At 38.3% G+C, this 27,430-nt stretch overlaps 1 protein-coding gene across 5 annotated transcripts in view; it reads right to left on the reverse strand.

Moving 5' to 3' along the window:
- Positions 1–480: 480 nt before the first annotated feature.
- pde4ca (phosphodiesterase 4C, cAMP-specific a) overlaps positions 481–27,430 on the reverse strand; it is a 50,958-nt gene continuing 24,008 nt past the window's right edge. For 2 of the 5 annotated variants that reach the window (XM_072364510.1, XM_072364514.1), the window contains 15 exons: positions 13,541–13,732; positions 12,651–12,695; positions 12,133–12,169; positions 11,339–11,412; positions 11,169–11,221; positions 10,307–10,419; positions 6,590–6,683; positions 6,275–6,441; positions 6,058–6,156; positions 5,612–5,776; positions 5,377–5,476; positions 5,095–5,249; positions 4,847–4,969; positions 4,554–4,736; positions 481–4,467 (listed from right to left, as the gene is read on the reverse strand). In XM_072364510.1, the coding sequence (XP_072220611.1) occupies positions 3,973–4,467; positions 4,554–4,736; positions 4,847–4,969; positions 5,095–5,249; positions 5,377–5,476; positions 5,612–5,776; positions 6,058–6,156; positions 6,275–6,441; positions 6,590–6,683; positions 10,307–10,419; positions 11,169–11,221; positions 11,339–11,412; positions 12,133–12,169; positions 12,651–12,695; positions 13,541–13,732 (2,095 nt within the window). In that variant the 3' untranslated portion in view covers positions 481–3,972. Of the gene's footprint in view, positions 4,468–4,553; positions 4,737–4,846; positions 4,970–5,094; positions 5,250–5,376; positions 5,477–5,611; positions 5,777–6,057; positions 6,157–6,274; positions 6,442–6,589; positions 6,684–10,306; positions 10,420–11,168; positions 11,222–11,338; positions 11,413–12,132; positions 12,170–12,650; positions 12,696–13,540; positions 13,733–26,208; positions 26,526–27,430 lie in introns of those variants that run through there. The other 3 variants (XM_072364512.1, XM_072364513.1, XM_072364511.1) reach the window with 3 other exon arrangements.

Here is a 27,430-nt window from a genome sequence, read left to right on the forward strand (position 1 = left end):
GGTGCTGGGTTCTGTCCCCCTGGGTCAGGGGGGGCTGCAGTGGACAGGGTTTGGTTTGGTTTAACTGGGCTTGGATACTGTCATAACGGGCCAGTAATGCCTGCATCTCTGTACCACTAGTGTCTTCCTGTGGCTGGATAAGATGAACAGACTGCTCACTTGTACTTGCTTCCTCTTCTAAGGACACTTGACTGTGGCCACGACTCTCCATGGTCCCATCTATGATGCATTCAAGCCTTTTTAGTAATGGTAAGCCCTGGTCCTCTCAGCCCAGAATTGTAGTTCGTAGTTAGTAATATACTCCACACAACAAATTTAAAAACATTAAAACATTTCAAAATTACCATATAACCAAAAATATGTGGTGACCCCTTTTTTAGGTGCATCAAGTTGACTATATTAAGATTCAGGTGGAAGATTCTGCAAAAAAAAAGTAATGTTTCATAAAAACATTTTCTCAAAAAAGCAGAGAACATCAAAGAGAGAAGAGCTTCTCCTTTATTTTGCAAGGCATACAGTTGTAGTTGGAAAGAGGGTGAACACACCCATAGTTAAACAGCAGAGTTTGGATTGTCAGAGCTGCAGCATCTCATATTAACGTTCATAAAATAAATAAGAGCAGAAAAAATGGGTCTGGGTTGACTGTTGAGGCTGTATGATTATATTTTCATTATGGACTGAAGAAATCTCAGATCAACACACCTTTATGAGCAATGTAGTGACATAAGGAGAAACAGAGGAAGGCAGGAATGAATACTTTAGAAAACCCAATAGTTGAAGTCTGCCCCATTTGACTTGATCACAAATAAACCTACACAAAAGTACTACATGTTTGTCTCATCGTTCTGACTGATAGGATAGAAATAATAAATACATTGTACATGAAGTACTGTGAAGAAAATTTATGAAATCAAAACATTAGTGACAAGTAGAGAAAGATAGGCAGAATCTTTGCACATTGCATGTCGTGCTGGTTAAAGTGTTGTTAAATAGTCCTTTGTGTTGAAGGCACCATTGAGTGTTGGTTGGTTTGGTGCTTTTTATGGCTACAAAGACAATTGCACATGTAACTAATCTTTAACCAGAAAAAAACAAACAAAGAAAAACCAAGTGTGAAAATAAGGCTTAAAAAACCGCAGCTCATTCAGACAGTAAAACATAATTAAAACGTAATATGCTTTTTTTATGGTACTAAAAACCCCCAAACGTTTCCATAGAAGTTTTGTAAGCAGGGGTGAAAGTAAGTCGGTACGGTCCGGTACTGCGTACCGCCACTGAATCTTTTAGTGGTGCACAGTACCAGGAAGATGGGAGAGCAGCTGCCTGCTATAAAGCCCTAATTCAGAACCAGTCACGGTTCCGCTAGCAGTGCATTCTTGAAAACGACTTTGTCTGTATAAAAATTCCTTTTAACTCATTCCGACTTGTTTCTGAACTGTCCGCACTGTGTCCATGCTGGACGGAGCCTTGGCCGCGCATCTCGCTCTCCTTCTCGAGGCTCTTGCCCCGCTTCTTTCTTCCTCCCCTCGGTCTCCTCTGCGCCGAGCCTTTGAAACGTGTACCACACGTTTGATGTCTTTCCGTTCGTTGCAAAATATCCCAATTAAAACCAGTAGAAGAGTAAGCAGTTGTGTTTCGTGTTATTTTAACGATACATAACAGCTTGGACAAGAAACTGCTTATGAGCAAACGACCGGAGATTTCGCTCAGCAGTACATGAGTGCGCATGCGCTTCTACTAACAAAACACAGCGGTTGCTATGGGGATAGGTACGTCTGATTTAATGTAGTAGTACCGGCAAGAATTTAAAACTACTTTCACCCCTGTTTGTAAGTAACCTATAAAGACTTCTTCTTGTTTAAATCCTGCAGCCAGTGTCATGCATTTCATTGGAACACCTTTTTGTACAGTCAATTATAAAAAGAAAAACAGTAAAAAAAAATAAAGAAAAAGAAAAAAGAAGACTTCAGTCCCCACACCATCCATAATTTAACAGCTGTAGTGACCCAGCTCGTTCATTTCAATTCAATTCAATTCAATTCATCCATTCGTCAACAGAAAAACAGTACCAGTCAGGTTACACAGTTACAACAGCACTGGAAGTGCTGAACTGTAAAAATACCATTCAAAGTGCTTTGATTTTTTTCTTAGTAAATACTTTAAAAAGCCCACCCAGCCATTCACACACAAAAAAAGAACAAGAAATCACTGTTTTAAGACAATATCAGTTTCAGTTACTATTTGAACAGAAGAAAAAGGAACAAGAGACACTGAGGTCAGATTGGCACACAGGGTGCTACAATCAACCAACTTTATCAGTCGCTGATGGAAAGTAGCCAGTGGCAAAATGGAAATTACAGTACTGGTTGTGTCATGCTTGTTTGGCACTTGCTTTTTCATTGACTATACCCCTGTGAAGAGCATAATATTGATCTATGAGAGAAAAAACAGGAAAAATTCTGGCTCAGGCAACTGTCTCTTGGTAACGTTCTGTGTTTTTACACTTACAATGATACCAACAAGCTACTTTTCAACTCTTTTGCTCTTACCACACTGTCATTATCAGATAAATAATTTATGTAAGTGGATGTCACAAAAAACACATTTTCAGAGGTTAGAGCCTGAGTCACCATAAAAATGGATTTGGGTGCAAATGTATCTGAAGTTGTACTTTATAATTTAGCCTAGTTTTTGGATGATGTCTGCACTGGCTGCTGTTTCTCTTTCTGCTGTCAATGCGTTCATGTTTTGGCTCAAGCCTAAAAAAAAACAAAAACATTATTAGGGCTTACTTTGAGCAAACTGAAAAGTGCTTAGATTAAAGACAATCTGATAAAATGGGGCTAAACATCAAGAATGCAAAAGGAGTCTTCAAAAAAACATAAAGCAACTAAACTGACACATAAGTGTCATTTTGAGTAGCCTTGCCACTGGAAAATGTTGTAGTTTTCATTTAAGCTAACACTGCCAATTCTTTACTTCAGTACCAGAACTTCGGTTCCAATTGTAGACACTGGGAGGCACCACATGCACAACCTGCACTGCTTTGGTTGTAGCTCTTGGACTGTTAAACACAACACTAATTCTGGCTCAGTTTTGTTGCTTGCAATATCTTAGTAATAATACATCTAAAACATCTGAAAACATCTAAATAATATATAATGCCAGCTCATCACAATCATTATCATTCTTTAAAGAAACTGCCTGTTTTATCACAATCAAATGAGCTGCATATCGCCAGCAGAAAGGAGTGCAACTGTGTGTATACAATAACAGTGATCGATTCACTCAAAATAACTGCTACGTTTGAAGTTTTCTGCATAAGATTATATTCCTTTCTGCCATAACTTTGCTTAAACTTCTTTCAGGTCTTTCCGATCAACTCATCTTCACTTTGTGTGTATATAAATCGAAATAAAAGACAGAATAAAAAAATAAATAAAATACAAATAAAAAGGCAGACATAACAGTATTGTCCTTGTTATCTGCAAGTATGGCAAGATGTCTGTTGAGTTTTTACGGTAATTAATCACCTCCTCAGTTTCTTCCTTAATACTCCATCAGAGGGATACACTTCTGTCTTTAGCTGTGGTAGATCTTGGGCTGGTTGCTAGAAAGGGAAGTTTTTTAATACTGTTCTAACTTGAACCAAAGTTTGAGAGAATTAAGACAAATACAACAGACTTGTCAGAAACTTGTCGTTTGTCCTCAGTGGAACAGTGACTCAGTCTGTCTATCTTTCTCCAGCGCAAGTGACTGCTGTGTAAAACTGCAGACCCTCTAATAACCACCACACCCAACCGCACTGTCGTTCACACCATCTCAAGTCTTTTTCTCACCTTGTCCAGGGAAAACCAGCAGTGACGGTATCTACTAGAAGTGAGAGAGGGGTAGTGACAGAAGACGAGGCACCGAAAACAGTGAACATTAAAAAAAAAGAGAAGGCCAACAGGAAAAGAACTTTGACAGGTGCTAAGTCCCAAGTCTGAAGCGTGGTACCTCAGAGATGCCTTCTTGGTCTGTTTCTCTGTCTTCTGCCATATCATTTTCAGAGTCAAAAGAAAACGTCCTGCTTGAGTCACTAGGGAGGATTTTGTTATGCCGTCGTGTCATAGCAGGTACTGAATCAAATCCAGTTCTGTGAAGTTCATGCCCCTTACTTCTGCTGTTGCTCTTCTCTTCCTCAGGTGAACTCTCTGTGTCAGATTCGCCTTTTTCATCCAAAGTCAGCACAAACTGAAACTTTTCAGCTGAAGTAGAACCACTGCACCCGCCAGTAGCTGAGGCCTCCTCCAGAAGGGTTTCCTCTTCCTGATCCTGTGGGTTGGGTGAGGGGCTGTGTGGGATCATGCTCTGGTACCACTCTCTGTTATCCTCCAGTGTATCCAAGATTTCTTGAGCATCAGGGTGCACCAGGTCGGCCCATGTCTCCCACAGAGGATGAACAATGTAGTCAATGAAACCCACCTGAATGAAAGAAGCATTTTTTTTGCTACCTGTACATCTCAGTGTAAGACCATTTACTGTAGATTTCATGTCATAATATTCTGTACCTGGTTCTTCTCTATGGAGGCATTGTGTTGGTCACACATGGGACTGATCTCCATTCCTTTCTCTCTCTCCCTGTCCCCCTGAGTGAAAAACTCCACCATGATGCGATCTGTCCAGTTACGATACAATTCAAGGGGTTTGGTAGGATTACTCAAGTCTGCACAGTGGACCATGTTCTGTAGGACCTGTAGTTAAAAACAATTAAAAACAACCAAATAAATTTACACCAGATTCCTCTTCATTATTACTTTATTTATTTTTTAAAGTTCTCTCTTTGTTTGAAAACAATTCTTACCTGTATGCGATCTGAATAATTATCCAGGAGCAGGACACCTAGACTTGTGACTTTCTTTGTCTCCACCATGGTTTTTAAGTCTGCTAATAGGTTCATGTGTTTAGACATATCCGTGGCCAGCACCTGCAAGTATAACAGCGAAATTAAAACTGAATTGGCAGATGAAACTCAAGGAAAAGGCAATGTTTAAACTGACGTAGATATAGACTGTGTGCAATCTTTTAAGCATTCTCCCAAAACGATCTTACCATGTCGATGACCATTTTCCGTAGTGACTGTCTTTGTTTTTTGCTCAGGTTCTGAAATATGTCACACTCATCTTCCTGCAGAAGCTTAAAGCCTACAGCCAGGTGATGATTCTCTAACACTGACATGTCATTGTACATCAAGGCGAGCTCTGAGTCTGAGGGACAAAGTTTAAACACACCACTGTAAAACTTACCACGTGTTTATATGTACCTCATCCATACACAGTAAAATACAGTGCCAGCGCAAATTCACATCATCATTGTGGAACTATGCAAACTCACTGGTGTTGATAAGAAACTGGTTGGAAACTCCAGGGTGATCTACATCATGGATGGCGCTGGCAAATAGAGCAGCAAGGATCTCCAGATCAGTAAAAACCGCCTTTGAAACACAAACAAGCAGACAATCATCATATGTGTGCTTACATTAATGCTCAATGTTACAAGACGAACAGATCCTGCTGTTTTGACTCAAACATAATTAAGTTTTGTCAATGCTTTCCCTATTATTGACTACCTCCAGCGCAGGTGTGGACAGCAACACATGTGTGGACTGAACCACGTCTGCCGCATGGATGTTGTTGTGGTAAGCCACGTCAGCACGGTAATGATCTTCCAATGTCATTATGAAGTTAATAAAAACGTCAACTGGAATCTTGAAGGACTTGAGCAACTCACGTTCCTACAGCGGCAGAGAGACCAAAGACAGCAGACAAGCTAAAGATCAATTACTTGTTTAATGTCTCATTGATGTCTCATTCATTTGCTCACTCCCTGATGTGCTTATCTATATTTTCTATACCATATTTATCTAAATGTATACAGTAATAATTCATTATTGATATATATTATATTCATTCAATATTATATAGTTTCTCTTTGGGATAAATAAAGTATTTTCTCAGTTAATTTATAGTAGAAAATAGTTGAGTTTATACCAAAATCTTTGTTCTGATGTGTTACCTGAAAGATGGTGTACATTGTGACAGTCAGAGGGCGATTCCCAGAATACTCTGAGACCTTAAAGATGTCAATACCCCATCTGTTTATGTCTTCAAGCTCCTGCAAGAGAATAATCACGAATAATTATGAATATGTAAAACAGAGCATACAAAAAAGAACATCTACTGTAAGGTGCATGGAAATTAGAAATTAGCAAGTGCTGAACTTGTCTGTTTACCTTGGCTAGTAGTCCTTCCTGACTAGCATCAACCCCAAAACGAGGGATTGTGGATGGGGCGAGACTGTGGGTGGCCTTTTTCACACCGCTGATCTGGGACATGGGTTGTTCCTTTTTGTCTTTTTCCTTGGTTGGTGGAGACATGATGTCCATGTCATGTGGCTTCTCTGTCAGATGAGGTCAGACAAACTATTACCAGTGTCTTAGTACTTACATAAAAAAAAATAATCAAAACTTTGATTAGAGGATATAATGGATATGATTTAAATGTATGCCTATTTACAGCATTGTAAAGTACAAAAAGGAGCTATTTACCAAGAAAGGTGCTAGAGATGAACTCAGACACCTGGTTCCCAGAACGACTTGTTTCTGACAGCTGCGTGAGCTCCCGGTTCAGCATCCTCTTGAACTGAGGACAAATAAACCAGGAATATTTGCTCTACTGTGGAAAATAAAGGAAACTAAGCCACTTTAGCAGCAACTGGTATATCCAAAGTAATAGATCAAAGACATTGAGGGAAATAATTCAATTAAATTCAAAATGAAGAGATCATCATGAATGGACTGGGTTGTTGGGAAGCTTGGCAACAACTTAGTGGAGTGTATCACACAGTATTGGTAGGCTACAGAGGTGAACTCTCAGCAGACAACATGAACAGAAACTCCCAGAAACAGTACAACACCTGGGGTGCAGAGAGGCTCATTCACAGTGACTTGTCCAGGATTACACCATCTGGTGTTATCAGCACTGCGATCCCTCCTCCTTTACTGTTACCTTTCTGTCTTCAGTCTCTGTCTGCCCATGTAGTCTGACAGCTTGGCAGAGAGGTGTTAGGCGTTCCTGCAGACATGTCTCAGTGTAACAAATGATATTACCTCCCTTATATTACTGGTGCATCTTGTTGGGGTTCCAAGCTCTTTCATTTGATCTGCAATTGAGCTCATATTTTCTATGATGATCAAGAGAAGAAATGCTTCCCGCTCCGTTCTTTCCGTTTTGTTCCAGCTCTGCATCTTAGACATCTCGTCCTCAATTTATCTGGATTCGGGATTCCACACATTTCAGGTGTTACCAAGGCTTTGGAAAGCTAAGTCAGTTGTTCCCACATGTAAACAACTTTCTTGTAACTTTCATGTAAAAAAGTGTCAAGAATTACCAGTAGAAACCATTCCGACAGCACAACAGCCAAACCAGAGTAGGAAAATGCTTCCAAAGTATCTGTTTCACAGAAAAAAATCTGTGTCAGAAATATCAATAAAATAAAAAGACAGACATTATATGTCCAAGGCTACTGCAGCAGATTGCCACTGATATTATTCATTCAGCATAGATGGTTTCTGCATAGCTTTCAAACTGAATTGAAACATTCATTTGAAAATTGTGAGGTGAAAACAGAATGAATTCTTTCAACAGAGTTATAAGTTTAATGGAATTTTGTGCTTACTTAATGATGAACTATACAGAAATACACTGATGTAAACAAAAAAGAGTCTCTTTTCAGAGGCACAAAAACAGCAGCATCAAAGCTTGAGCATTATCATTCCTTCCCAACAAGTTGGTCCCAAGCCGCTTCTTACCTGAATGAAGGTCAGTGATGGAAAAATCAGATTCATTTCTGGCATTTCAGCACAGAGATTAGCATGAGAGCAAAAATAAAACGGAATGTGAAAGATGCGTTTCCTTGTTATACACTAATGATGCCTGTTCCAGAGAGCAACAAATAGCAGGGACACAAGACGTGTACTTGTGTGCATACATGTCTGGCCCAAATCCACTGTAACAGGTCAGTGCTGCTGATCAGTTGGAGAAAAATATCTATAGCTCCATGAAAGAACATGAAAATGGAAGCCTTGCTGTAAGAATGCTATGGGATGCAAGATGCCAGGCAAAGAAGCCCCCCCCCCCCCCCCCCCCCCCCCCCCTCATTCACTCTGTTACTGCATGCTCACTATGTGTGTGTAAACAGAGGGAGGAAACATACTGTTGTCTCCTCCTCCTTAAAAAATGCCTAAGAATAGCAACCAATCGGGGTGGCAGCTACAGCCACAGTTAGAGAATCAGAGGGATGTCATTGGCCAAGAGATGCACACAGGAGGCAGGCTCGAGTGTCAGAGGCAGCAGTTGTGAGACACACCATGTGCACCAATTGTAAAGAAGATATGACTTAAAATGTTTGAATAGATGAGGGAGACAAACAAGCTCAAAGAAGGAAGTTTTAGTATGTCATGAAGACATTACTTAGAATGTGATGACAAGTAAAAATACTAAAAGAAGGCCTTATCACAGTGTATATTATGGTGACAAAAATGTATTTATCTTCCTTAATTTGACTGGTCAAATGTTCTTTCTTTTCATTTGTTCAATTACAGTTTTACCATTTTTTCTGCCTTTTCTGTGACAAATTTATTTGTTTTTGTTTTAAATCACTAAACTGTGATAGACATTCTGTCTGTGTGTATTTAGTGTTACCTCAACCAATAGAAATGAGATATGAATTCATTATGGCAAAGAGTTGCCCTCCCTCATCAAAGACACTTTCAAGGGTCTTTTTAGATCTGTTAAAACTATATTGTCAGTTGTGCAGAAACTGTTAGCTGCAGCCTCTCCCGTGGCTCCCTTTGCCTTAAAGTGCCAGCAAGACTGAAGCTGCTCAATGACTGAGGCATATCTACGGGGGCCTAGAGATGTTGTAGGAAAATAATGTTCAATAAAACTCCAGCCACCACTGCAAAGGAAATAAAGTGTGTCCATGTATCAAAGCAGGACATGTATGTGGTAGGAGGGAGGCAATGTATGCATGTGAGGGAATAAGTCTGTTTGTATGATGTATGGACTGCCTAATCATGGAATCACAAGACAACCATGCTTTGGTGGGGGAGGAGAGGAATACATAGAGGAGGGATGCATCAAGGGAGGACATTTTCATCCTCAGCTCCTACAACTTACGAGAGGGGAAAAAGTGTCTGTGTGTATCGTCTCTATCTGCTTACACGTAACATGTATTTACGACTAACTTCCTTGGAGTGGACGGATTCAGAGCTCTGCATCCAGGCAAGATCATTCATCAGCATGGATGGATATCTTTCAACTTTTAACTTTTCTGAAATAGTTCCTCTAGAATCCAGTTTAAAATGTGTATCTTAATAGCTGGGTATTAAGAGAAAAATGCAATAAAGTCTGGAATCCCGCAGCTCATAATGAGTTGCTGGGATAAAACACCTCAGGAGTTATAGTGGGTCATCTATTTGTCAGAAAGCCTGTCTTTTTGTAATTTGTAGTGCCTCCAGATTAAAGACCCCAACATTGTTTTAAATGTGTCAGTTGTGTGGGTGTGATAGAACGACACTATACATCTTAAATAAAATATTGTTTAGATGTTTTGGTGAGTGTGAGTTGTAGTGTAAGACTTAAAGTGCAAGAAAAGACTATTGACCATTCTTAATTTCTGTTGGACATTATCAGTGGGTATATACCAAAATGCCACTGGACAACTGAACAAACTGATAACCAGTCAGAGAAGAAAAATGTGATAATGTGTTGAGCGACATGCCCTAACAACACACCTCTTACATTCCAATTTGATCAAACCTCCCTAATATGTTAAACAATCATTGGGACTGGCACAGAGTTCTGGTGCATTCTAACAGAGAAAATTAACCATGAGTTCTGTGGTTCCTAAGGCTAGTGTTTTAGTGTAATGAGCATCAAGTGATTGTTATTATTGAACATCCTGTGGTACAGTATAGTTCCTGGGTTCATATACTATATTGTCTTCACAGAGCTCGAGTCTGATTACCTTAAAAACAGCAACAAGCTGCACATGAGTTCTAAAAACAGTGTGTGCACTTTACAGCATTGTAACTCTGCACAAAATCTAGTTGCAAAAGTGAACCTGAATAGCTTGTCATTCAGTAGCTATTGTTCATCATGTGACATGTATCTGTATCACTCTCTGGCCTACCGCAGTGACCAACTGTTCAACTCAGCAGACTGTTAATTGTCTGCTAGTGTTGTGTATTCTGTCAAAATACCTTGTTGGAAGCCATCTCGCTGACAGAGTGTCGAGTTTTCAGTGTCTCTAGTTGCTCCAAACACCAGTCCAGCTCATCTAGAGTCTCTATGGCCAGTTGCTGGTGAGGCTCCTCTGTCCCACATAAACACAAGAAGGCATTATGGAATGGATTCAACCTTTAGTGGGCAATCACGTACTGTCAAGTCTTTAAAGTTTGTTAAATTGGATGTCTAAAGACTGTAAACATGCTTTTTTTTTTCTGTTTCAGTAAAATTGGATACTAATTAAGGTTGGATTTGACCACTGATAAAATGTAAATACTCATGTAGCTGAGGACACATTTGAGACGCTTTACCTAAGTATGTCTATTTTCTTCCAGTCCATAATGTTTTATAGAAAACTGCTGTATTTTCTGAGTTCGCATATCATACTTATTTCACAACACAAAGTATGAAAGTGTAGCTCAGTATGTTGAATTGTTTTATCTCTGCATAAAAATAATCTCACCGGTATTAATGAAATTGCATTTTCACGTTTGATATTTTCGGTAAATGTTATGTTGTTCTCATTCTTATATTAATTCTGCATTCAATGACATTTTCAAAGCAATATTGTTGTAAATTAGTCTGAGCATTCTTATAGCACTATTCTGAAAGTAAATGTTTTTGAGTATATCAGAATTAATAGTATTTCTCCAGATTGGCTCTTATTTTCGAATGACATTAATTTACGAATTAAACAGTGATGTGTTATCAGTAACACAAATTTTACAGTTCACAGATTTAATCACAATAATGACCTTGCCATCACTGTGTTATTAAGACCAATATTAATTATGGGATATTGAAGAGTAAATAGCCCATTCTAACACCAGTACAGACCTGCAAGGCTGGTCTTGCACATTGATGGGGGGTTGCTGCCTGAAGATCGCATCCTGTAGAGAGACCACCCAAAGTCAGCAGGTTCATGATATATTATAAATACAATATGATTGCATTTAGCATCTGTCATGGTGAGATTACTAAAATATTAATACAAGTTAAATGCTCACTTGCTGGCTGTGCGGTCTTGCTGGCCAGTTATGATGGCAAAGTTACTTCGAACTGTCCTCAGACTGGCAAGGACCTAAGGATGGGAACAAAAGATTGAATGTAAAAGTTAATCAAATGTGATTTGACACTTATGATGTAGTGAAAGCACAGATTTCCCTTAATTCATATCTTTTAATTCTTACTTGTACCTTCACTTAATTCATAATAAACACAATCAAGGGCTTCTCTAACATATGATACTGTGGCTTTCATCCTCTTAGCTGATGAGGCATTCCCCTCTCACTTTATGATGTTTTGATAGCATGACAGACACTCCTCTATGTCATGTCTGTCACTTCATTTGTTGCCAAACACTGACTCTGCATGCAGAGAAGACCTACAGAATATCAGATGTCCAGAGCTGACCTGTGTAGAATCCCTATAAGCCAACATGCACATTTTAAAAAGCATGATCCAGCAGTATTGGAGTAACCTTCTCTTTCAGTCTGTAAATAGAGCACAAGTCTGACGCACGTCCCACGCAAGCGTTACAACACCATCGGAATGCCTGATCCTGTCGTGGAGCCAACCCAGTGCTGGGGCAGTGCTTCAGTGGAGCAGTGAGACTGTCTCAGACCATCTGGAGTTTTTTCAGTTATGTTTTCTTTTTTAAAAATGATTATTTCAGCTTTCTTTAGCAAATTAGCGAACATTGATTATTATTTTTTTAATTTGACCACTTATAAAATTGTAAATAACAAGAGCAGGTAAATTTGCTTGCCAACAGTAGCCAGAAGGATTTCAGAGGACTAACCTGTGCAAAAGGTGTGACTATCATGTCTTCTGAATGTCTGCAAACAGGAAGAGGATAAACAAGAGAAGAAGTTTGAATTATTGACAATCTTGTGCCCTTATTATTTAATCTTTGCTAAATAAAGTACAAATAAAATAAACAGTAATAAATCATAGAAACAATAATGCACCATAGTCTGAAGTATTTCTTCTAGTTTATCAAAAAATAAGCGTTGTGTTATCACACATCTTATAAAGTATGATTAGTAAGAAAACATACTGGGGTGGGTTAAGGGTGCGTGACACAGTCTACTCACAAGTAAATAAAGACAGCGCATAGTTATATTTGCATCACGAGCAAAAACAAGTAGAACAGGACTGGGTGTCAAACAGGGGTCACATGTGAGGTGTTTGTGATTTAGTCATGTTTGTCAGGAGAGAAGAGGAAAATGACCATGAAATCGTCTGGAGGGAATGCAGCAAAGAGCTTCAGGGAACAGAATAAGTGTTTTTTCAAATTTTTGCTTTTGTTCTTCTCACCGAGATGACAACCAGTTGACCTCCCAGTGCTTCAAGCTTTCTTCCCTTTAAAAACAGATAGGCAAGAGTCCATGAGGAGACCTGTAAGCGCTTACATTTAACACTTGAATCAAAAATCTAAATTTTCCCATCTTTTTCCAATACCAAATTTTCATCTTGAAACATCCTGTTGGAAAACAAATAACAGCTTGTTTTTTTTGTTTTCCATTTTTCATTTTGAAAATAAAAAACAAGTCTGTTTCTAGTTTCTCTTTTTATTATTGGTCATTGGGAAAAGGCTTGTTTCCCGATTTTGTTTTTTCAATATCAAAAGGAAAATCGGTTGGCCGTCATATGGACGGACCCTGAACCCACATTTCGCCTTTATTTTTTGTTTCTTCTCATTCGCAACTTTGTATTTAAAAGGTTCAAAGCTTGCTGTATTTTGATTGCTTGAGCTATCGATACTGAGCAATTGATTGACCGTCATATACACGGTCCGTTCAGAAGGTCCTCTTTGGTAGTTTCAAATTTGCAAATAAAGTGACGATCAAGAGTATCCTGCAGTTTCTAAGGGAAACAACAGTTGAAACCAATGCACCACGCTAATCCTCCAATCAACCTCCCAGTATAAGAAGTGTAAAAAATACAGTTCTAAAAATGAGAAGCAGAAATGTATTCAGACAGCAAGCAGGCATGTGATCCAACAATGATATACCAGCATTAGAGCATTATGTCCATTTCAGTAAACTGTGAAAATTCTGGGCTTGGAGATTAAGTTGTGTAGTTTCTTACAAACAGATTGCCTTGTATAAACTACTTCTGAGTGATGGCAGACTTATCTGAAGGGAGAGAATGTACAATATCAAATGTCATTTCATGTCATGGAACAATAGTGAAAGAGAACTTACAGGTCACTGGCAGTGGCGGCGTTCCTGGAGGGACCTTTGGGTGAAATGTCAAAGTCGGAGTCAGAGCGATAAAGGAAGGATTCTCGCCGCTGACTGTGTGGGAAATTGGCCTGTAGGACCAGACCTGAACCAGGGCTGGTCTGGGCATCCAGGGGGTTACGGCCCACTGATAATCCATTCTCAACATCAAAACTGTTTAGACAGAATAAGAGAGACAATTTATTAGGGTTAGATGATTGTAGGCACATTTCATGAGCTGAAAAGCAAGGAAATTCAAGTTGGATTTAAGCGGATTTAAGATGGAAGGAAATAAATCTGTCAATTCTGTCCCACTATCATACATGCAAGTTTGCACAACAATCCTATAATGCTGTGTGAATTTATTCAAGGGTTTATAAAAAAAAAAAATCAAATTAATCACAATGTGCCTGTTTATAGCATCCGACAGGAACAACTGGAAATCTGCTGTCAACAATGTAATTAGAGGTATACTGACTGGTGTGAGTCAGTCAGCAGGCACTGTTATGGCTTCTTGAGTAAATTAAATTCAGTGAGTGCTGCAGGCAGGCATTATGAATGTGATGGTGATATGCATGAAAGGAGCAGTGAGAATTGATCCATCCATATCTCTTGTGGCAACAGACTGACCAATAAAAGTGTCAACTTGCTATGAAAGGGGGCACAAAAAAAAGGGAGGCTTCCGTTTCTATTATAGTTTAGCTGAGCAGAGACTGGTGCTCCATCAGCTAAGGACAAAATTAATGACATATACATGTACATCTAAATATATCACAAAGTTTCATCACTTGGTAAAACATTCTGCTATCTCGAGTCTCCAACAGGAAATATTATAATACTGAAGTAAGCGTGACCATTATAATTCAGGAAAGAGCATGATAAGAGCTAAAATTTAAAAATGAGATTACTTTGTGAAATATGTGGGAATATAGTTATCAGATAAATATATCCCAGGAAGTGGGCTAAAATTAGCTCCACTGTTAATCTTGACAAACAATGGCTGATAAGAATAACCCTGCAAAATTAGACTGAAGCAAATATGAGGAGGTGTTGAGAGCCTCATACAAAGGATGGTTTCCAATTCTGATGACTGCACGTTAGCGATATTCATTCTGTGTCCAACATTTCACTGAGAAAACTGAACCACATAGCCAATAACTGTTTTATTAGAGTGATGAAAAGCTAAGAGCAGGTGACAGTATAATATAAAATATTTGGATACTGACTAAATTCAGTTTAAATCCAAGTTTTTAGATAATGAACATGAACTTTAAGTACTAATATTCTGCTTAAATGTGGTATGGAATTACAGTTCTTTAATATATAAAACTCTGCTTTGAAAGGAGTCAGCTGAGGTGGTTCGGGCATCTGGTTAGGATGCCTCCTGGTCGCTTCCCTTTGAAGATTTTCTGGGCATGTCCTACTGGGAGGAGACTCAGGGCACGTTGGAGGGATTATATGTAACTTTTGGCCTGGGAACGCCTCGGGATCCCTCTGGAGGAGCTGGAGAGTGTCGCTGGGGAGAGGGATGTCTGGGTTTCCCTCCTGGACCTGTTGCCTCCGATACCCGACTTCAGATAAGCGGACAAAAATGGATGGATGGATGGATGGATAATATATAAAACCCACTACAGGGACTTGTAAATTCAGATATGAGCTATTCTTTCATTATTTTTTCGTCAATTAGATCTGGAGTTGGCTACAGTGGTTGAAATTGACTTTGAAAGCTGTTGCTGTGAACAGAAAACATAAAGTAACCACCCATACAAGAAAGAAGAACAGGTTATTCTAAATTTGCTAAATAAAACAAATCCATTTGAAAGATAGACAGAATATTTGGAGAGGCCAAATCAATTTGGTAGATTCTGGAGGGAAAAAAAATAACTGTTTGGTGGATATCCACAGCAGGCTGAAGTTGTTGATGGTGATCAATTGATTGATGATTGTAAGAGCCATTCAAGGAGGAACACCAAAAAAACATCAAATCAAGTGAGGAACACTCTGCAACAGATAGATATATAATTATTTGAGTCAAGGTGCAAATACAGAGCGGTTATCGCAAGATACCAACTTTTCATGCATAAACCAAAATAGAAAGGTTAACTGCGACTTAAAGGGGAACTCCGATATTTTAAAACCTAGACCTTATTTCTGGCATGACATATGTTTATCTACTCACGGAGAACAGTTTGGCGAAAGTCGGCGTCCTTCAGAAGATATTTAGATAACTGGAGATCCATATAACGGAGTGAACGGGGCTTAGAGGATGCAGCCTCTAAATAAGGAATTATCTGTCTTTATTTCACCAATACTTTAAGAAGAATGAATGAATGAACGTGTGCTATAGCTCTGTTAGCTCATAGGTGCTGTTATGTGGCTACTTGCAGCTATAGGAGAGCTAACGGAGGGATTTCTACACAGGCACTCTACTGGGACCACTTTAGACCGGAGTTCACTTAATCCTGGAGTTTCTCTTTAACTAAGAAAAATCCTACAAGTATAGAGCAGCTATGCAAAAACATTCTTTTTACAGACGAAACTGAGATCAACCTGAGAATTATTAGTGAAAAAAGCATGGAAAGGGTTGCAACAGCTCATGTTCCTAAGCATACATCATCAATTGTCAAACAAGGAGAGGATGTGATGGTATGGACAAGCATGGCTTCCAATGGCACTGAGTCCTGCTCTTTAATGATTATGTAACAGAAACAGAAACACTATGAAATGTACAAGGAAATACTGTCTGCTCAGATTCAGTCAAATACAGCTGAGTTGATTTGACGACTTGTACAACGGCTCAAAGCAAACTGCAAAAGCAAGCTTGGTGGAATATTTTACAATTTAATCATGTGAACTAGTTTTCACTTACGGAAGATAATATTAATGGCAGATCAGCTGTAAAACAGAAGACAGTTGCACTACAGGCCTGGCAGAATAGGATGCAGAATTCTAGTCATAAAACCTATGTACTTTAATCCTGTATTTATCATGTTACTGTAACTTAATGTTTTTCGCAAAACAGCTAAAATAGCAAAAAGTTAATCATCATTCATCACTTTTTTATTGACGAATATGCTCTTAATAAATGCATTAAATATGTATTAAAAATATTATGCAGGCAAGGTAAATGTGTGTTTAAGTATGTCTGTGTTTGTGTGTGTGTGGGCGCGTGTCTATGCGTGTGTGTACTTGTGTGTATGGAAGGCCATGAGTGCATAGTTGGTTTAAAATTAGCATCAAAGCATTGACATGAGGTCATGTGAAAATTCAGGTGAGGAGGAGAGTCTCCGGATTAAACACTGTCAGACTGCAGAGAAAAACACCAAACAACAGCACTGCAAGAACCTTCTTGACAGTCTGAGCACGTCTCTACCTTGATCCATATCCCTTCTTTCCCAAAGTCCCTCAGCTGACATGTGAAATCAGAGAGTGATTCTGTCAGCTTGCAGTTTGGCAACAATTTAACTAAACAGCATGAGGAACTCCAAAGTAGAAGTCTAGGCTACAGCAAAACAACCATTAGCAAAGCGTAGATGATTTTGGGCTGACAGATACTGAGACATTTTTGAAAAAATAAATATTGGAGGGGAACTATTATTCAAAACGATTATTGACAGCAAAGACATAATCTGGAAATATGGTTGACAAAGTGTTGAGATGTCCACTGATTAAAAATGTAGCTAATAATAAAGGACAACACCAGTTATTATAGTTACTGGTCTATTACAAATTCCAGATCAGAACACTGAATAACACAACACAAGCAAATTAAGTTCAGATTACGACATAGAGTAACATCAACATATTAAAAGTACTACTTGAGATACTGGGTATGTCCTTGCTTTTGAAGTTCATCAAATAGTGTTTTTTTTTTTAGATATTTAAAATCAAAACTTCAAATCTCAGTCTCATGTTGAAGGAAGTCAACCAATTGATTCATTGTGCGCACACTGCAGGGAGATAGGAGGGGGAAGAAGAAATAAGACCAAGGTAAAATAACGAAACAGAACAGCGCTACCACAGTATGACCAACAGTGTGGTTTTTGGTAGAGCAAAATCTGATTTGACTGTGTGTCAAATTATGGAATTTATGCGTAAATAATGCTAACAATACACCACATCTATAGTGTGTGTATTCCAATCTGTAAGGAAGTACATTATCACTGCCCAGGAGCTCCATGAACGTATTTAGATTGAAGCTTAACCCTTTTCTTGTACTTTATTTTTCAGTTTACTCCATCAACAAATCTGCCCTCCCCAGTGATGTTGGACCCAAGGCTGTTACTTAGTGCTCTGACTCTAATACATATTTCAATTTCTGTGCAATGCCTCTGTCTCTGTACAGCTAAATTTAGTTCCCCTTCATGGAGAGCAGGCTGAGATAGGCACCAATGCAGCTGAAAGTATAGTTTCAGGGAGGATACCAAGCCCAGCAATTTAATACAAAATAGTTAATTGCAAAAAAGTTATTCCTTATTCAAAATTGTTTTAAAAATATTTTAGCTTTTCTAGAGAAAGAAATGATAGAAATTATATTCCTTCATAAAACATATAAGTGGTTAAGGTGTTCACTGCCAAATAATGTAGAAGGAGAATCCAGTCCGAGATTGAATGTGCAATCTTTCATTATTTTTGAACACTCCCACTGTGCAGAATCCTTCATTTTAATCATTGAATAATCCTTAACTTAATCCTTGAATTTAATAATGTATATAGAGGCATTTTGCTTTGTTTTCAGAAAGGAAAGGTCAGTGTTGAGGCTTTGTGTGCACATCATGTAGAGAGGAAGTCCATACAACACAGTGACTGCTTGGTTGGTTGTTCATCAAAAAAGGCTCCATTGTCTTTGGGATTTTCACACGCCAACAAGCTAGTCACACACACCCACCTCCTCTCTCCACAAGTACAAGTGACAAAAACATGAGGAACAAAATGAGTTATTTCTTTAAATAAACTGTTTGTATCGAAGGATGTTGTTCAGCAACACACCAGATGAACTTGTTCTTAAGGGATGGTTACAGTGTGCAGCCAGGAGAACTGAAAAAATCTACTCAGACACTGTGAGGAAAGGGTCCCACTACTGGGCTTTGGTGAGGCCACAGTAGCCACACAACTGGGATATAATTACACCAATATAATTACTATGGTGAAGATGATAAGTTCATGGTGGAAATAAGGTAAAATAGATTTGAGATCAATTTGGTCATGACCACAAATTCACTACCTCCAGCCACATTGAAAATCAGTGTTTGATATTCTGGGCTACTCTTGCAACATGGTGCTACAACAGTTGCCAGAGGGCAACCAATGGCCTCTTGGATGTAACAAAAATCTTGATTATATTTAAAAAAAGCTAAATTCCATGATATTGTACAGTAATGGAATCCTACTTACGGATATGACATATTTGCCAATTGAATTTTCTAAAACTATACAAATGTCAACATTCCAACAGTTATTGGAACAATATTGATTCATTGGGAAGTGATATAATCAATTTCTTTAAATCTGTCTCAAAGGAAGTCCCACTAGCACATGTACATATTCACAAACCCAGAAACACTCACTCACATGCACATGCCCACATATTTACTGAGACAAAAGAAAAAAAGGGGAGGGGTGTTGCTGTGTTTGTTATTTAAGTGTCTGGCTGGTAAGAGGTGTGATTGATGATAGCCTGTCAGTGGCCCTGATACTTGACACCCTTTCTGCGTCACCATCTGTCATGGCAACGTCAACCCCATCTGGGGAGCATTAAAATACAGGAGCTACTGGGCAGAGGGAGAGAGCAAGAACGAGACTGGCCTGTAAACCAGGGCAAGCTGTCATCTGAACCTTCATTCATCATTCTCAGGCTTTTGCTGTGACACAGCCAGAGGCAGAATTAGTTACACCCAAACCGACTTGCCTAACCGGGTCAGCCGTTTATTGAAAAAAGATCTAAATGAAGGTAATAATAATTTATTACATGTAAAACAGATCTCATATTTGTGACACTGGAGAGTTTTTATATCCTTTGCTTGTCTGAACCAATTTCATAGTCAATCAAAGTCAGCAAAAGGTTAAAAATTTTGTTTTTCTGTTGTGATTCAGGATTATAATAAAGGATGGATTGAACTGCAGTTCACCTGCATATATGGTATTCAAGAGAACAAGGTTTTTTTGCTCCCAAATAAAGTTTAATGTAATGTAAGTGAGTGAAAGTGAAGGTTCACACAGCAGAGTCCACACCATGTAGCTCAATACACAAAGCAATGTAAACCAAGTTTAACAAATGTGGCTGCACAAGAAATTCAGTAGAAAAAGTATTTTTGCTTTGCATATGCTGTGGCTGATCCACCGGACCTCAATATGTATGTGGTCTTCTTTTTGTCTTTTGTAATATAATATTGCTATATCTTTTCATGCAGCTATCTGGTAGAGGTGATAGATCTCTATGTGTATAATTATACATAATTTAATCAATAACTGACTGACTAGCCAACTATATTCCACAAGGCTGTGATAGGATGTCCACTTATGCTTCATACAAGAAAACTTTAACATGAAATATGAACTCTGACTTTTATGGTACTTTTTCATACTTTGAGCACTGTCCATTTTTGTTTTTTATTAATGTAGTACTTTTGTTGCTATTTGATTTCAGACATTTCTGTATTTATTCTATGTACTATTTGAAGTACTAACAAAAATACACATATCAAAGAGGATTCTCCACTGATGTGTTTCCTGAGGTAAAAAAAAAAGTTGTTTACAATGATTGGCAAACACTGCATATGACATAGAGTCACATTAAATAAAAACACAATCCATACATGTCATGGAAATTGTAAACTTTTTCAACATTGATCCTCTTTAAAACAAAACCCAAGTTAATAAAAAGCAAATTACTCATTAATATCTTTCGTTTCAGGCAAATAAATGCTTAAAAGATTTAAGAGATATGTTACATCTTCACATCTATACAATTAAGGTAATGGTGTTCCAGATTAGGTGCAATTAGACCCAAGGTCCCAAGGGTGTGACCTGTCTTATTTAAAGCTCTGACATCAAGAGTGTGGTGCTCTCTGCTCTTAAAGCATGTCGTATCATCATGCCAAGATCTAAAAGCTCTCTTACCCTTCAAAAACATGTAGTGGATACCACATGAGACTGGTAAGGGTCTCCAAGTTATTTAAAATAAATCAAGTGACATAGATTTTAAAATAACTGGCAGCAAGTGGAGTTTTCAGAAGGATCATGATCCTCAACACACTAACAATCAATCAAGCCGTGGATAAGAAAACAGAAAGAAAAAGAAGGTCAAGTCATAGCTTATTCATACTGATATGTTGTGCAGCAATTTGAAAAAAAAACAGTACATGCAAGTAAAAACTCAAACCTCTCTCAACTAAAGAAGTAGTGCATGGAGGAATAGTCAGAAATGTCAGGAGGATTATGTCTAAGACTGGTGGAGAGCTATGCAAAACAACAATGTCTACAAGATGTTATGGTCAGTGAAGGAAGCAACACTTTCTTACTTTTTTAAGAGAAGAATATAACCTCGAATTATATATTTCATCAATTTTTAACTGAAAATGCTCATTCGCTTTGTTTTTGTGTTAATTTAGGTCTCAGTAATACAGCAAGAGCATAACAAAAAAAAAAGAAGCGGATTTATCTCCAAGCTCCTCTTCATATGTCTGCGGCCTTTAATGACTAATCTGTCCCATTAAAATTTGGGTGTTAAAAGAATATGCTTATGAATAGTAACAGAAAGAATACACTTCCAGTTATTTTGTCCCTTTACAGCAAAAAAAGAAGACCAAATTTGTCAGTCTCAGTATCCTAATGACAGATAAGTATGATAAGTACATGATGCCACCGCAACATGTTTAGTCACAGAGCAATTCACTGACTTTTTTATTAAAAAAAAAAATCATAAATGCTGAGACAAAATGTACTTTGTAAAATTATTTATAGTATATAGACTTCACTTGTTCCCTCTGATGATCACAGACAGGAAATGTTTGGCTAGACAGGAGGAAACTTATGTTATCTTAAGAAAGATTATGAACAGTTCGATTTTTATTAAAGAAAATAAGAGTTCAAGTGTATCTTTTTCAAATCATAGCACTATTTATATTAGTCTATATTTGATTTTCCTGGAGGCCAGTGGACTGACCTTTTTCAAAACCAGTAGCTCGTGTGTCAATCAAATTTACTTGATCGATATTGTATTTGTTAGTACTGTAAAACTTTTAGTTTGATCACAGAAAACAGTCGGTTTGAAAACAACAAAAAGGTTTGAGGCCTGCAAAACAACAGAAGTGGTTCAGTTGCCTTTATGAGGAAAATAAGTGTAGTAAATCACACTCACTGTAGGTTATAGCACCATTAGAAACCACTGAGTAACTGAGGAACTCATTTCAAACAAATTCAAAAAACCAAAATGCCTTTGGCTGAAGTTCATCCTCAGTTTTATCAGGACAAGTGGGAGTTATAAAGGACACACAGTGATGTAATCAATTTTGCAAATGAGAACAGTGATAGAAAGCGTGGATTAATTTACCATGAAGACACTGTTCTTGCATATATGTACACCAGAATCCTGCTGTCAAAAACTTGGAACATGTCTTATCCTGATTTTGAAAAACCCTGATTTCACCCTGGAGTACATGTAAAAATCTTATTCTACTTTCTGAACAATGTCCGCTGGTAAAGGTTAAAGCACCTGAGCTTATCATAAAACATACACAAAACTGTTCTGAAATGACCAAATATAAAGAACTACCATGTTTCTCATGTCGAATGTAAATTCGATATCAAGAGTGAAACCCAGACAAAATTAAAATCCATTAGAGGGACAGCACTAGGTTTTTATCTCAAAGACAAACATTTCTATGTGTGTCTGTAAATATAAAGGGCATTCTAAGAGGGTGTAAAGCATCAGAGTAAGCCCGAAATTTTCTCTTGAAGAGTTTGATAAATTAAGACGGTGAAGATTTCTCTTGTCTTCTCCTTGGCTGAACTAACAGCAGGGAGGACTAAGTTTCCAAAAAATTCACTTCTAAAACTCAACTTTACTTCACTCACATGCAGCCAGCCAGACGTGTCAGCTTTGTAGACTTAATTCATATCGATTTACTTACACTCTTATCTGCAAACATCGAACAAAGCCTACATTTATATTGGCTGTCACTGGTTTATTAAGAGAATGTCTTTGGGATTTTTCCATTCCTTCCCTCACTGTCATAACTGCAAAATGCTCTGTGTAACTGCTTCTTCATATTGCACTGAAGCCACTGCAGACAGTGGACATTTATTAGATTAAAAGCCTGTGGAGACACAGCAGGCTGTTAATGTTTGGTAAGAAGTAAAATACATTAGCCAAACGAACTGAAGAACTTTACCAGCATTTTTTAATTCTGACATATGAAAGAAGCTTCTGTGATCTTAATAAAGATTCAAATACTTAAATGATTTCTGATATCAACATGCTTATAAATCATGATGCTATTGCTGACATGTCTGTGTTACTGATATGTGGTTAGGCCTATGACTTGTCAGAGTTGTAGACTATGTGCTTCAGGTGGGGCGGAGCAGGTAATAGGAAGTATCAGGCGTCGTTTGTGGAGCTCCTGCAGCACACCTGTTGTTCATCTACCATCATCAATCACTGGCTTTACAAGGACTGGCTGGAGCTACAGATGAAGCTACAGATGATTGTCTCTCTACCTTTCATGGTAAAGCAGGTCAATGTTAAATCCTTGCATCTAAAGTATTCATTGTGTCTTATCTTATGCCTTCCATTTCAGTTTATTCCCCGTTGAGATCCTCGTTCCTGGAACCCTGTTGGATTATTACACCATTGCTGATTCACTATTCAAAGACCGGTCCTGCTGCCTTCATATACCTGCTTGCCCTGCCTACGCCTTGGAACAGCTTCACAGCCATCTACAACTCCTGGTACCCCTCCTATGCTGAACCCCTCCTGGAAATCAATAAACCTCTCTGTCTATATGACATTACGCATTCTCCTTGGACTCAACTGACAAACACTCTCATTATGGTGACCCACTGGACCAGCAAAGCTGAGGATTATGGGAATATGATTGATTTTGTTTGTATTTGTGGTGAACAGTGTGAAATTTGGTCAAATGGTGGGACTAAAAAACTGGATGTGTTGTGGTAAGATTGTCACCTTTAATGTGGATGACCAAGGTTCAAATCCTCTGCATTAAAGGCACTACCTCCAGTAGGGGTCCTTAGGCAAGACCCCACCTACCTGCCTACCAGTATAAGTCGCTTTGGGTAAAAGATGAATGCCAGATGCATTAACATAACATTATAAACTCAACAAAAATCTTCCTGGCTTTAGAGGATATAGTCAGGTCTCAAGTCAGTAAGATTCATCATCAGTGACTGTCAAACTAAAAAAAGCTAAATATCAGTAGTTGAGGTAATTAAGTCAGATCAGCAAAGTGCTGAGAGGTCAAACTATATTTGCTTAAGATGAATTACCAACCAAATTGGGAACTCACTAATACCAATTTCAGCACTTGAAGTTCTATTTCTACAACACCATATCATGCAAATACAATAACAGCTTTAGAACTGCCCCCCCCCCCCCAATTTGCTCAACAGATCTCAACAGATCAGAGCTAGTTCCAGTTCACAAAAAATAGGTCCATAGATAAATACAGCTTAAAGTACTTATACATGAAAGCCAAAAAAAAATGCAACAGATATTTGAAGGGAATTTATCTGTCGCCTACTACAAAAAAAGAAAGTGCTATTTTCATAGAAAGAAGGAGAAACCAGTAATCACCACTAGGCAAAATAAGCTATCATTGTCATTTCAAAAATCTTAAATAACTGTTATCTGTAGGCATAAAGAAAAGATACATTCAATACTACAGCACATGTAGCTCACTCACAGACATGTAAAGACATGAAAAACCTTGGCAAATATTAATATACATAAAAGACTGTTGTCTTCTGGAGCTCACAGAGATAATTTAACTTCAAACCAAACAGAAGACATGTGAGAGCCTATCTTTGGTGTTTGACACGAAAATGTATATCTTTTCTCCCTATGCATGTTCATCTTGCCGGCTTATCTGATGTCTATGTAAGGTAACACTTATGGTCAAATATATTTTGTACACATAATCATTTTTGGACAAAATATACTCCCTTTCATATGTCTGAGTGCTTTCAACGGCTCTATGGAAATTACTTTGTCACCAAACTGTGATGGCTGGGGTGTAGAACAATAAGAAAAAGAAAGAAAATGTAAAGAAAATATTGGCTTCATATCCAAAAGATCAATAACCTTCAGAGGACTATTTCCTTTTTTGATATGTACTATTAATAGCTTCTCAAAATAACCACTGACCAAAATGAACCATTTGATTCCTTCCAGGCTTGTTGAACTTTATCTGTCTGCAGTGTGTCCTGTGCTACCTTTAGGTCCTGATTTGAAGTACTATGTAATGCATACATCTATAACAAAGAAAACTATTTGGGTTTTGCAGGAATAACTATAAAAGGAACATAATTGCAATCTGGCCTGTCATTAAAACAAGTGAAACACTAAATGCGTAGATAACATACTATAATTCCTGTCAGTGTTTTAGCCTCAAAGATCAATATCTAAAGCCAGATAAAGATCCCTGCACATTCCCCTCTTCAGGCACATTAACTGATTGTCTTCAACAAAGTCCACAGCACTGCTTTTTAGATTCACAGGTAGCAATGATATAAGCAGTAGTGTGAGTAAATATCCAAGTTTACATACTTTAGCAATATTAAGTAAAATTTTCACTATGGGGCAGATTTGGCTTGTTTAGAAGAAAAAGTCATTTATACTAGTTAACATTAGGTTAGAGACAGATGAAACTGTAGGAATACTGTATTTCTATATACAAACTCATTTAAGATGATGGTACAGATAGTATAATATAGTCACCTACATAATGTAATATGAAAAGCTTGTTTAGCCACAACACTCTAAGTGCATTTACGGTTACTGATCTTTTATTCACATACATATACAACACAAAATGTGAGAAAAACTACTTATTTCGCACAACTCACCTAGTACCTGCTGTGAGTCTTCACATCGAAAATATTAAAAAGATTTATGTTGTGTGTGATAATAACAACATAATGATAATACAACAAAAATAATCACCCCCTTGAGCAATGCTTATTCTGCCAAAAAAGACTGCTAAAATGGTAAAGAGGAAATACAATGGCAAATATTTAGGCAAATGCTGATGAGGACCAAAACATCTGATAAGGATTAAAGGATGTTTTGTAAGTTTTGCCGCTGGCATAGACTATTTAGTGTTTAAAGATGTCAGATATTCACTCTTAAATCGGTGCTTGCATTCTTTAAGACTTAGGTGTAATACCAATACCTGTACCTATCTATATCTTAAGCACTTGTAGTTAAAACTATTTTCTAAACAGAAAATGACCTTTGACCTCTAAAGAAGCCCTTTTATCAGCAGAACCATGTTCAACTTCTTATAGCCCTCCCTCTGATCTATGCAAGGAAACACATGATGTGTATATATGCGTATGAGAGACATAAAAGGAGACATGAAGCAAAAAGTAAGAAAAAAGACTGATTGAGAGTAAATGAGATTGCTCTTAATTACCGCCTGCGTTTCTGTGTGATGTCAATGGGCCTGTTGACAGCGCACGGTGAGCCCCTTAAGTTCCCACTCCGCACTGTGATACTCCGCTCCACAGAGTAAAAGAACCCACAGTTCGTTGGCACACTCATCTTTCTTTAGCCTACTCTCTTTAACACGTCCTCACCCTCCTCTTCTTGGTGGCTCCGCTGTTCTCCCTCTCTTGTTTCTCCTCAGCTTGTGGCCACTCTCATCCCTGTAAAATCCAGCCCGCTTCCTCGTCTGTCTTGATCTGTCTGGCTGTCCGGTTCTCCACAGCTTCCCAGGAGTTCTCATTACCTCTAGCAGGAGTAGAAACCAGCTTTAAGACCAGTGGCTTGATACAATTCGCTGCTGTATGTTGATGAAAATCTAATTTCTCTAAGAGCAAATTTGAAGTGTACTCTGCCCCGAGCACCTGAAGTCCTTAGAGTTGCACACTTCCAACAGTCTGTCAGTCCAACTGATTGAAGAGAAAGCTTTCCATCAGTCAACAGAGCTCCATTAATCGGTCCCCTATGTATGTCTTGTCTTTGCTCTGGGTCTAAATGTAGTGCAACGCAGTTGCCCTCTTCCCCTCTCCTTTTCTGACTGTCTGCTCCCTCTCTTCTTATGTTTCTCTCTGTGCTTCCTCTGATCCCTTCTGGTTGCGACACCTTTATTCATAGAGCAAACAGAGACTTATCCTTTCCCTGGGCAAACTTGCTCTCCTACTCCAGTTTGTCACCATATGTGCTTTTTTTTGTCCATGCACTCCATTGACTGTGCACAGATATCTGCGTGCTGTCTTTTGTGTGTAAATGAACGTGTGCGTCAGTGAGCACGCGGGTGTGTGTCTGTGTGTGTGTGCGTGTGTGTGTGTAGGCATGTGACTGAGCAAGTGTGCATCACACACAAAGGGGAACAAGTTTCAGAGTGAGGTCAGGGCTGAGAAAGGGGGCGGGATTAGGTCCAGCTGGGTTCCTGCCTTCCTCAAATGTTATAGTCATTTGAACCTTTAATATAATCTCTCTCTCTGTCTTTCTCTCTCTCACACAGACACAAGATCTTGATACAATTGCAGGATAGCATCCAGATGGAATATGTACTTGTCTGAGTGTTAGTGTGGTATATGTAGTAGGTAAGTAAAGAGATTGAAGACAGAATGAGTTTGATAGGGTATTACAGTAAGTAGCTCTGGGGATGCAGCTTGCTGACAACACACACA

The sequence above is a fragment of the Leuresthes tenuis genome, unplaced genomic scaffold, assembly GCF_036924035.1.
Source record: "Leuresthes tenuis unplaced genomic scaffold, fLeuTen1.0.hap1 SCAF_14, whole genome shotgun sequence".
NCBI classification, from domain to species: Eukaryota; Metazoa; Chordata; class Actinopteri; order Atheriniformes; family Atherinopsidae; genus Leuresthes; species Leuresthes tenuis.